Source organism: Limulus polyphemus, unplaced genomic scaffold (genome assembly GCF_000517525.1).
Source record: "Limulus polyphemus unplaced genomic scaffold, Limulus_polyphemus-2.1.2 Scaffold3870, whole genome shotgun sequence".
In the NCBI taxonomy this organism is placed as follows: domain Eukaryota; kingdom Metazoa; phylum Arthropoda; class Merostomata; order Xiphosura; family Limulidae; genus Limulus; species Limulus polyphemus.
This window is the reverse complement of record NW_013669480.1, coordinates 40,135-52,558: the sequence shown is the minus strand read 5'-3', so window position 1 is coordinate 52,558 and position 12,424 is coordinate 40,135. Positions and strand designations below refer to the sequence as shown.

General features: G+C 31.6%; 1 protein-coding gene across 1 annotated transcript in view; it reads right to left on the bottom strand.

Moving 5' to 3' along the window:
* LOC106470190 (E3 ubiquitin-protein ligase UHRF1-like) overlaps window positions 1-12,093 on the bottom strand; it is a 29,589-nt gene extending 17,496 nt beyond the window's left edge. Inside the window, exons 1-7 of the mRNA XM_022398804.1 lie at window positions 11,785-12,093; window positions 8,532-8,711; window positions 6,191-6,283; window positions 4,549-4,871; window positions 3,719-3,969; window positions 2,788-2,851; window positions 343-476 (exon numbers count right to left, since the gene is read on the bottom strand). Of these exons, the coding sequence (XP_022254512.1) occupies window positions 343-476; window positions 2,788-2,851; window positions 3,719-3,969; window positions 4,549-4,871; window positions 6,191-6,283; window positions 8,532-8,711; window positions 11,785-11,937 (1,198 nt within the window). The 5' untranslated portion in view covers window positions 11,938-12,093. The remainder of the gene's footprint in view (window positions 1-342; window positions 477-2,787; window positions 2,852-3,718; window positions 3,970-4,548; window positions 4,872-6,190; window positions 6,284-8,531; window positions 8,712-11,784) is intronic.
* Between the last annotated feature and the right edge of the window lie 331 nt (window positions 12,094-12,424).

Genomic DNA, 12,424 nt, shown 5'->3' with positions numbered 1-12,424 from the left:
TTGTATAATACAATAAACTTACTTTTAGCTAGTGATTCCATTGTATAATACAATAAGCCTATTTTTAGCTGGTGATTCCATTGTATAATACAATAAGCCTATTTTTAGCTAGTGATTCCATTGTATAATACAATAAGCCTATTTTTAGCTGGTGATTCCATTGTATAATACAATAAACTTACTTTTAGCTGGTGATTCCATTGTATAATACAATAAACTTACTTTTAGCTGGTGATTCCATTGTATAATACAATAAACTTACTTTTAGCTGGTGATTCCATTGTATAATACAATAAGCTTACTTTTAGCTGGTGATTCCATTGTATAATACAATAAACTTACTTTTAGCTGGTGATTCCAGAGATGTAACTTTTTGATCTTCTTCATTATTAAAATCAATTTCTTTTTTCTCCTCAATTTTGTACACTTCATCCATGAATACTATCTTGCAGTTGTCTAGTGGAGCAGAGTCAGGCCTGTAATTAATATTTTCTCATTTTATTAAGATAGCTAATACCAGCCCTTTCTAGTGAACCAACAAATTCTGTATTACAGCCTGGAAATCTCCATATTAACTCATGACAGTGAAGTGTAACATCACCAGTTAACATGGCTGGTTGAAGAGTTTCACGACATTTGTCTGTGTGCTACCAGGTAAGTTTTTGAAACACAATGATGTAACAATATAAAACAAATGTGAAAAGTAGGTAGAAATAGTTCAAGAAATCTCCAAAAATCTTATTGTAATTAACCATCTTATAGTTAACTCCCCTTTTAACCATACATACTGTATCATCTTATAATTAACTCCTAGTCAAACAAACTAAATCCTCTTGTGATTAACTACTGTCATATGTACTGTATCTTTGAATTAATCCCCTTTATTCCATATCTACTATATATTCTTGTAATCAATCCTCTTCTATCCAAATGTACTAGATCATCTCTTAATTAGTTCCCTCCTATCTATAAGCAATGTTCTGCTAACTGGAAAACACTAATTTAACATGACCATTATTGTGTAATGGTTGTTGTTGTAATTCATATTCCTACATTTAGCTTAATTTTATTCCTTTCAATTTTCACGCCAGGACTACATGTAAAAATACAATGTTTTTTTTCCACAAACATGACTAAGATATTCATAACGTAACATTAAGAACAAGACTGGTCCATTTAGGCTGTCACATCCAATGAATTAAACTATTAAAAAAAACAAAAAACTCAAAGCCAGCTCTTATCATTTACATATTTAAAAAGCCTTCCTTTAAACTCCCTTCAATTAGCTGCATCAATTACATCTGAAGGCAACTCATTCCAAAGGCCAACCACCCTGTTATAAAAATAAAGCTGTCTTAGCTGAAGATGACTCCTACCCTTCCTAAATATATATATTTGTCCTCTAGTCTCATCATTAAATATGAAAAATGATCATGCATCAACACTATCAATTCCCTTAACAATCCTAAATACCTCAATAAGATTCCCCCTAACTCTTCATTCTTCAAGAGAAAACAATTTCAGAATTATTAACCTGTCATCGCATTCAACCTTTCCATCCAAGATATCACCCTAGTAGGGTTGAAAGGAGGGTTTAGCACTACTCCATATGAGACTTAACGAGTGACCTATATAATGAAATTATAACCACTTTAGACTTGTATTCAACATTTCTGTAGATACAACCTAAAATCCCACTTTCCCTGCTGCTAGCAACAGCCTTTCCATTCAAGATATCACCCTAGTAGGGTTGAAAGGAGGGTTGAGCACTACTCCATATGAGACTTAACGAGTGACCTATATAATGAAATTATAACCACTTTAGACTTGTATTCAACATTTCTGTAGATACAACCTAAAATCCCACTTTCCCTGCCGATAGCAACAACACTACTTGGATGGCTTTAGAGATTGATCAAATAGAACATCAAAATCCTTTTCTTCCATACTAATTATAATCCTTTCGGAGAATCCAGATACACCAAATCCACATTCTTACCCTCAACTACATAAGCAGTCACCTTTTTAATGGTTCTCAGAGTTCTTTTTTCCCAATGAAGATTTGCTGCAGGAAGTGTTGGAACCACATAGTTAAGATAAACAGTTTCTTTGGTAGAACACATTGATTGGTCGGTCATCTCTCTTTATAGACAGAGATCTGTTTTTAATTATGTAAATACTTTCCTAAACATATTTACCAGAAATGTTCAGCATATGGTGTGACTGTACTTTATGACATACCGGTGTTCTTTCAATCTTGTTTTTTGTCCTATTAGAAATATTATATACCTACCCACCTCCCCTTATCTCCTGACAATGAATACAATGCCTATATTAAATTTCACCCATTAAATGGGTGAGTTCATTTTTAAAACACTGTTCCTGATGGTGGTAACTGTGTTGTCGAAATTCGTCGGCTCAAACAACTGATAAAGATTATCTTTTATTGTTACCGAAAATGTCATTTTGGTTGTTTTTTTACATTTAATATATAATTTTTTGTTTATCAAAATACAAAGCAAATTTTCTATAAGTTATAAGGAAACTTTCAACTTTTTCAATAATAACCAGTTCAGCTTTGTGTTCACATTAGGAGGCTCAATAAAGAGTGAAAATAGTTAGATTTTACTTTAAATTAAAATATTATTTTTAAATGATAGAGGGAAGGCAGCTAGTCAACATCACCCACCTCCAACTCATGGGCTACTCTAATCAAATGATGAGATTTCACAATTACTCTTATATTGTGCCTGGGGCATGACATTGCGATATTGGGGTGAGAATCACGGACCTTTTGATCCACTTTCCATCACGGCAGCCACCAGGCTACGCAGGTTAGTGTTGAATATATCTTTATCAAAAATTATACAAAAATTGAAGTTTGATATTTATATTTCTGCATCTTGAGGAAGTATTTCAGTCAATTTTTTAAAGCATGTAAAGAAAATCACTTGAAATCTGGAATCTTACTGGATGTAGAGAATTTGTATTTCGGGTTATTTTTATTCATTTTTAACAAACTACGAATAAATTGAAAAACACTGTCTAAATTCACCGACCCAACCAAAGTTATGACTTCTTTACTCAGACTACTATTTACACTAACAGTTTGTGTGCATACCCAACATTATGACTTCTTTACTCAGACTACTATTTACACTAACAGTTTGTGTGCATACCCAACATTATGACTTCATTACTCAGACTACTATTTACACTAACAGTCAGTGAACATACCCAACATTATGACTTCATTACTCAGACTACTATTTACACTAAAAGTTAGTGAACATGTTGGGTATGTTCACTAACTGTTAGTGTAAATAGTAGTCTGAGTAATGAAGTCATAACATTGGGTATGTACACTAACTGTTAGTGTAAATAGTAGTATGAGTAATGAAGTCATTATGTTGAGTATGTACACTAACTGTTAGTGTAAATAGTAGTCTGAGTAATGAAGTCATAATGTTGGGTATGTTCACTAACTGTTAGTATAAATAGTAGTCTGAGTAATGAAGTCATAATGTTGGGTATATACACTAAATGTTAGTGTAAATAGTAGTCTGATTAATGAAGTCATAACATTGGGTATGTACACTAACTGTTAGTGTAAATAGTAGTCTGAGTAATGAAGTCATAACATTGGGTATGTACACTAACTTTTAGTGTAAATAGTAGTCTGAGTAATGAAGTCATAACATTGGGTATGTTCACTAACTGTTAGTGTAAATAGTAGTCTGAGTAATGAAGTCATAACTGTATATAGTCCCGTAAAGTTGTTTAATAGTTCTAGCATTTTTCATCTTCGTTATCAAGCAGTCATACCAGTATCCTCTCTCTTCGGGCTCCTCGATACTGTAGTTGACCATGTATACTTCACCTTCTTCAATTTCGTCAAACCTTACAACTGTTCGTGCCCTTGGACGGATCTGCTCTAGTCTGAGCTTTAAGGGTTCATCTTCTTCGTAGCTGAATTATTTAACAAAATAATGCTTTGTGTTCAATCACTATTCTAAACATCTGTTATAATAAAACAACATTCATCAGGACCTTTTAATTAGAACTAAGAGAATTATATTCAAAACACTTTTTGATTTATCTCATAATTTGAAACAATCTAGAATAAAATATTTATTTGGTTTTAATTTCACCTAAATTTAAACACAAAAGCTTCAAGTAACCTGTAAATGTATTTTACTGAAGGAAAAAACTGAGGCTTTTAACTGGCCAAACTGACAAACAAAGTAAAAAAAACTTTTAATTTTTCTCAGAAAGTAAAACTAACAGGTGAAATTTTACAACATGTATCCAGTAAATCGTGCTTTTCTTGTTTGAAACTTAAATGTCCAACATCGCAGTTTTTATGACATAATCAGTCAAAAGCTGTATTTTTGAACCTCCTTTGAGCAGTATAAGCTTCTTCAAACTACTTACAATCAGTCTATTTTTAACTCAGACATAGGTATCAAAGGTAAATATACAGCAACTGTAAACTTCATTTGAATTTTATCTTATTTTGCAAAAAGACTTAAATTCAAGCTTACTTACTTTTCAATTTTCACCTCATACACGAGATCATCAAATTCTCTGTCTCTATTTTCTGATGAAGCCTCTTCATTATTCCTCTCGTGGACTGGATTGAGACAATCATTAAGTATAATGCCATGATTCTGTGCAGGGTCGAAGTTTTTTACTTCTAGTGTACAAGTGTTACTCACAGAGTCTATTTCACTGTCTGTTTTTTCTGTCAAGTTAACAATAGGATTGTGGCCTTTGTTACTCGTTTCAGACTTATTCCTATATATGTTTACAATCTTCCCTTCAAACCAGGCTCCGAGGTTAACATCTTTGGCATCCACAAGAGAGCCAACCTAAACAACCCGACAAAAATAATGGAGACCACCAGTATTATGAATTAATTTCAAAGTCTTTTGTTATTTTCTATCATTCTCAAATAATTATTCACGCTTGAACTTACAAGTAAATTGAATTTGAAAGTAAATAAAAATAAAGTATGCTTATTGGTAGTATAGATATGTTTTAGTGTTAATTTAATATTTTACAGCATAAATCACTTCAAGAAGTTAAAAACAAACTACAATTAATAGATGGCAGTAATTCATTAATTAGTACATCTAACAGTAATTTAATAAAGAAACTCCTTCGTAAAAATGCCTTAAGTAACCAGGATGTCACCTTTTTTTTGTGAAACCTTTTCAATTATTCGTTTATTTATCACAGCAAGGATTTTCTAACTACAACGTTTTGAAGCTGTCACAAACGATCATCTCAAATTTCCATGTATGATCTAAAAATACTTTCTTTAACAAGTCAATTTGAAGAAACAATTATTTTATATATGCTGAACTTTCACTTTATTATTCTGAGTTGGGACTCTTCCCAGAACTGGAAGATTATACAAAGGAAACTGGAATTTGACACATCACATTCGTTTAGACAGTGACTGGTAACACTACTGGTGGTATAGGTTTTAACGTTACAGTTTCTTTCTGTGACTGAAGAGCCATCTAGTAGTTGAATCAATATACCCTTGTTTGCACTTTGAGCACATGAACTCTACACCAATAGCAATGTATTCAATGAATGTTGCTTGCCTTTAATCCCACACTATCTTAACAACTGTGATGCTGTACCAATCTCCATTTCTGAGAAGAATTCCACATTAGAATCTCTTGCTAAGAAAACCAACTAGAAGACAATCACAGTACCACTACATTTTCGACTGTGAAAACATAAAGAACAGAACATAAACTTTGATCACTGAATATAAGATGGACCGAGTCCATCCCATTGTTTACTAAAACCTGAATCTTGTTATTGGCTTTATAAATTGAATATTCCAGGTTGTTAATAAGTACAATATAATGTTGAATGTTGGTAAAATAACTGCTTTTCGAGTTTTGAGGTTAATCAATCTGTGTATGATGCTAAACATCTGAAAATATAGTGAATATTTTGAGAACCTGATTATACCAATAGAATTCTCTTGTCCAACACTATCACATTTTATAGTACAATGTATAACAAATGTATTGAATTTTAGCAAAAATGTACCCTGAACTATTATTAACAATATTTATTTTCCTCCAATCAAATTGGGACGTAAATCTAACCACAACTTGAAGATTAAGATGTACAACAGTTACTTAAAGATGAAATATCAACCCACCTGGTAATATTTACTGAGACTTGGCTCTAATCTGTTGTTTTCTTTTGCTGATGTACCATCCTCTACCTTACCACTTTCTTGATATTCAGTCTCCTTTGGTTAAAAAAACAACTAATTAATTAATTAGAAATCATTTGTTACACGATTAGCTGACCTCAGCTATCAAATATGAACAGTTATAGTATGTTTTAATCAGGGCTTCAAATTATAACTTCAAAACAATCACATAAACTTACCAATAAAGCTTAGTGGATATTTCAGTGACCAACGAACTTAACTTATACACAGATTTCTATCTACCCCAGTAAGTACAGGAAATATATTCAAACAGCACACCATCAGCTAGGTAAAACCTATTTTGATTGGAATTGCAAGTGAATTCCATCAAACATTATAATAGCTGACATAGACAGCCTATTGGAGGCAAGAGAAGCTCTGGGAGTTCAAGAAAGAGTGGTTATTCGATACAATATTGGTAGTATAATTGATAGCCAGCCTATTAGAAAAGGAGGAACTCTGGGAGTTCAAGAAAGAGTGGTTATTGGATACAATATTGGTAGCATAATCGATAGTCAGCCTATTAGAAAAGGAGGAACTCTGGGAGTTCAAGAAAGAGTGGTTATTGGATACAATATTGGTAGTATAATCGATAGTCAGCCTATTAGAAAAGGAGGAACTCTGGGAGTTCAAGAAAGAGTGGTTATTGGATACAATATTGGTAGTATAATTGATAGTCAACCTATTAGAAAAGGAGGAACTCTGGGAGTTCAAGAAAGAGTGGTTATTGGATACAATATTGGTAGCATAATTGACAGTCAAATTATTACAGACAAGTGGAGCTCTATCAATTCAAACAAAAGAGTAGTTACTGAATACAAATCACTAAATACATCACCCAATATTGTAGGTCAATCTACATCACCCAACAGTACAGATTAATAAATACATCACCCAATGGTTCTCATTAGCTCAGTGTAGTTGGATTTCATGGACAAGTTGAAACTTGTTGAAAAAAAAAAATCTTGTGGTGCCTTAAGTAATAAATGAGTTGTTCCAACCACAAGCTGCATAGATTTGTTTTATCTGGTTTGGACTTGTTCCATTAGTAGTGTAATAACTAAAATAGTCACCCATCCATAACTAGCTTAGAATATATCTTTATTAAAGTATTTTCACATAATGTTTTTCTAACTTTCTTAGCAGTCAATCACATCCTTGTTGTTTGGATGTCTGAAGATCCTTTTAATCAGTTAAAGGGTTTATACTAACTTAAACCGTTGTCCTGGAATTTCAAGCAAACCATGCATTTCTGTGTGGGCTTCTTCAAAGGTAGCCGATTCATACGAGCAACACGGAAAACTGTACAATTGGCTTAGCTTCATCAGTGTTTAAGTATATCACAGTGATACTCCAAACAACAGAAAATAACTTGTAATGTTGTAACGTTCTGAAAAGCTTGTGACCCGTATTAACGAAACCCCACTGAGAACACACATTCCTCTTTCAACATGATAATACTGTACCACACAACATATCTTTGTTAAACATGTGAACTCAGACACAAAGACACCTGAACAGTTCTGGAAATCTCGTTATATATGGAGCTACTTGGCAAGAAATATGGTGGTTTGATCTATGAAATGTGTACCAATAATTGGTTTTGTTTGTTGATAAGCACAAAGCTACATAATGGGCAATCTGTTCTGTGCCCACCATAGGTATCAAAACTCAATTTTTAGTGTTAAAAGTCCTCAGACTTGTCCCTCAACCACTGGATGGGGTACACACTGGTAACTGAAGTGTTAGAATGAAGCCCTAAATAGTGCAGAAGAAGCAAATTCCCAATTAAAATAAAGCTCTAGTGATGAAACAAAATCCCTTTTCTAAAGATGCGCTGTCTTGAAAAATGTATATTTACAAAAAAAAATCATATTAGCATATTAGTATATAATAACTTCTGATCAGAGTAACCTACATACTTGGAGTAAAATTAAAAATTAACCTGTCCATCAGTATAACCAATCAAATATACTTTTCTTACCTTTCTACTTATAAAGATTAAAATGCATTGTTTCACAAGGTTTACCAACTTAAAAGATTCAGGTTTGTCCCATGATACTTTTCACGAAAAAAAAACAAAAAACAATATGTTCAAGCTTTTAGTACCTAAAAAAACACACTAAGGAACTGATGATGAAATTCTGTGATGTTCTTGATATATTTTAGGAAGAAGGACAGAATGGGAACATCTAAAACATCACATATTAGTAATCGTTACTAATATGGTAATTGTTTACCAGACACCGATGTCAGAGAAAGTTTCTAGTTTCAAATAACCCACCAGTTTGTTTTCTTTGTTTGAACCCGTGCTCTCATCGCTGCTACTTGTTTCTTCTACCTCTTCTTTGTGGGATTTTAATGATTTTTTGATTGGCTGGTCACTGTGAACAGGGCGGACAAAGATCTGTATGATGTCATTGAGTCCAACGTCATAGTCAAATAACGTATGTCCATCTTCCAGCTGAAAAACAGTTAGGTATCCAATACATGCACATAAACAAGAATAAAAACATCATGTAATTTACCCATCAGCACAATGTTTGGAATATTCTTTAATGTTGTAGGAAACTGACAGTCTCTTAATGTATTAATCAAAACTTTGCTATTATAATATTAATTCAGCAACACTTGATCAAATTACATTTTAATGCAAGTTATGTATTAGAAATTAAAGTTTTTCAAGAATAACTGAAAAGAATACTATTCTTAATTAATACATTGTTTAAAATACATAAATTGTTCCCCAAAAATGGTTTTTAATTCAGGAAACTAACTTACAGAAAATGTAATAGTGATTTTTCTATGTTTTATAATAAATAGTAAGAACTCACCTACGTCATTGAACAACAGAAAGGCAAAGAATAAACCATTCAACGATGCTTACAGCTGGTACTAATTATGTTATCTTATGCATAATTTTAACTTAGTTAATTGTAAACATCAGTATTTAGACATTTTTGTTGTTACACCCTTCAAAAACATGGAAGCAAACATTATATTAGGAAATATATAAAGGAATTAATAAATATAAAAACTTCTTAGTATGTACATGTCAAAAATTACATATTGCATTTTTTTATCCTCTAGTTTCCAAAAGAAATTTGCATATTCAAGTGACTGATATAATAACTTTCAAAATCATGTAAAAATGGAACAAAACCGACAAAGTAACCTGGCATGTATTCAATGTACATTATGTATGTTTATTGTTCAGAATGACATTTGGATGAACAACCTACACAGTTCACTGTACCGGCTGAAGAGGAATCTGGCTGTGTTCTCTAACATGTTTATTCCAAGAAAGGATGATTCTAAGTAAGACAGGGGTAACTGTTTCAATTGCTTCAATCATTAAGCCTTATACTCTGTCGTGTTCCTTGAAGGTGGAAAAAGTATTAATGTTCTTCCATTCAAAAAACAGGTGCACGGAGGTGGGCAGCCACCTCACTTAAGCCTTAATTATTATTTTTTGAGAAATTTATAATGTCTTGTTAATGGGTTATGTTTTGGGAAATTATTAATATTAATATACGAAAAGCTCAAATTTTAAGTCCTTTTTTGGTCCCCATAAAAAAAATGTTTGATGTTTATCAACTTTAAAAGTTGAACATAATTTATTGTCAAATTTTAAAAATGTATTAGAAATTTTCCTAAAAGATTTTAACTGCAGTATTTATTAGAATGTTAAACAGAAAACTAAGATGCTGAGAAAGACAGATACCAGTGTATGATTCAGAATGACCTGGTGGGATTACCCAAGAATTGTAAGTTGAGCTTTAAACTGTTAAGTACATAGTTGCAGCCATTGTAAATTAAGCTTTAAACTGTTAAGTACATATTAGCAACCTTAGTAAGTTGAGCTTTCAACTGTTGAGTATATAGCCATAACCTTAGTAAGTTAAGCTTTAAACTGTTAAGTATATAGTCTTAACTTTAGTAAGTTAAGCTTTAAACTGTTAAGTATATAGTCTTAACCTTAGTGAGTTAAGCTTTAAACTGTTAAGTATATAGCCATAACCTTAGTAAGTTGAGTTTTAAACTGCTAAGTATATAGTCTTAACCTTAGTAAGTTAAGCTTTAAACTGTTAAGTATATAGTCTTAACCTTAGTAAGTTAAGCTTTAAACTGTTAAGTATATAGTCTTAACCTTAGTAAGTTAAGCTTTAAACTGTTAAGTATATAGTCTTAACCTTAGTAAGTTAAGCTTTAAACTGTTAAGTATATAGTCTTAACCTTAGTAAGTTAAGCTTTAAACTGTTAAGTATATAGTCTTAACCTTAGTAAGTTAAGCTTTAAACTGTTATGTACATAGTAGCAACCTTAGTAAGTTGAGCTTTCAACTGTTGAGTATATAGCCATAACCTTAGTAAGTTAAGCTTTAAACTGTTAAGTATATAGTCTTAACCTTAGTAAGTTAAACTTTAAACTGTTAAGTATATAGTCTTAACGTTAGTAAGTTAAGCTTTAAACTGTTAAGTTTATAGTCTTAAGCATAGTGAGTTAAGCTTTAAACTGTTAAGTATATAGCCATAACCTTAGTAAGTTAAGCTTTAAACTCTTAAGTATATAGTCTTAACCTTAGTAAGTTAAGCTTTAAACTGTTAAGTTTATAGTCTTAACCTTAGTAAGTGAAGCTTTAAACTGTTAAGTTTATAGTCTTAAGCATAGTAAGTTAAGCTTTAAACTCTTAAGTATATAGCCACAACCTTAGTAAGTTGAGCTTTAAAGTGTTAAGTATATAGTCTTAACCATAGTAAGTTAAGCTTTAAACTGTTAAGTATATAGTCTTAACCTCAGTAAGTTGAGTTTTAAACTGTTAGGTACATAGTTGGAACGTTAGAAGCTGAGATTTAAACTAAGTATATACTATAGTCGTACCCTCAGTAAGCTGAACTTCAAACTGTTACTTATGCTCAGAACTTTGAATCTTCAAATATAAATACAAAACGGTTTTTCATTGAAGCCGTAAATACATTGAACTTGATTAATTTTAATTTTCATACAAATCATTAACTTTTTCTTAACACTAATGTAACATTGTACCTTTGCCATTGTTGTGGCTTAGTTACTACGTTACCAACACTAGCCTAGCTTAATGTCCGCAGTTTATGACAACGCTACTAGTACTAGTAGTCCTACGTAACTATGATACTTCTAAAACTAAACCTAATGGCGAATAAATTCAGTAATAGTTTTGAACAGCATAATCTGTCAGTTTACGTTACTGTATATCCGTGTGTTGATGTAAAACTGTTTCAGATTTAAAATTATCGCGAAGTTCGGATTAAAAACGTAAAATGGTTTTAAATTTATAAAAATCATACTGTTTAATAATAAATATAATAAAATTACTCGAGTGACTGACAAGATAGGCCTAGTCTACAAGCTACACTGTACCATAAGTATGATATGGTATTACTATTACATAATCATAAGTCACATTGTTAAGTTTCTTTAATTTGTTTTTAAAAATTTTTTCTTAACATTTTTAATAATATAAAATCCATGTATATTAAACTTTAAATTAATTCTACCTGTTTTCCACGGTAAAACAATCGCTGACGTTCTGGAGGCGCACTGAATTTACCTTCTATACGCTTTCTTAAATCTTCTATTTTTGTCAATTTGGATAATTCATCCACGCGGACAGAAATATGACCATCCATACTTCGTACCTGGATCCACATTTTTTTTTTAATTTTTGTTTGTAAAAAGATGGCTAATTTTTAATAAAATATACTAGAGGTTTATTAAACAAAGAAAATTGAGAAAAAATATAGAGGCAATGGTAAGAACTAGTGTACAAACTCGACAAAAAGAAAAAAATATCCAAAAGCTTCGCATTAGCCCACGTGCAAAACTTGGCGGGAAATAGATCCGCGGGAAAGTATAATGTGACGTACTTGACCAAAACAGCCTGATTGGACGTTTAGGAGTACCATAATTGTTTTGTTGTTTATTTTTTTCATCATTCTCATAATTGATTTTGTCAAAATGAAAACAAAAAATAACACTATTTCTCGACTCAGCTATTTTTGTAATTTTAGTGAATTAATGTATATTCATATAACTTAATACAGTGAAGTACTTTTCGTTACAGAATGAGTACAATATATGTTAACAACTATAATTGTTGGGGTAAAATTAAATAAATTACGTGTGATATGTATATAA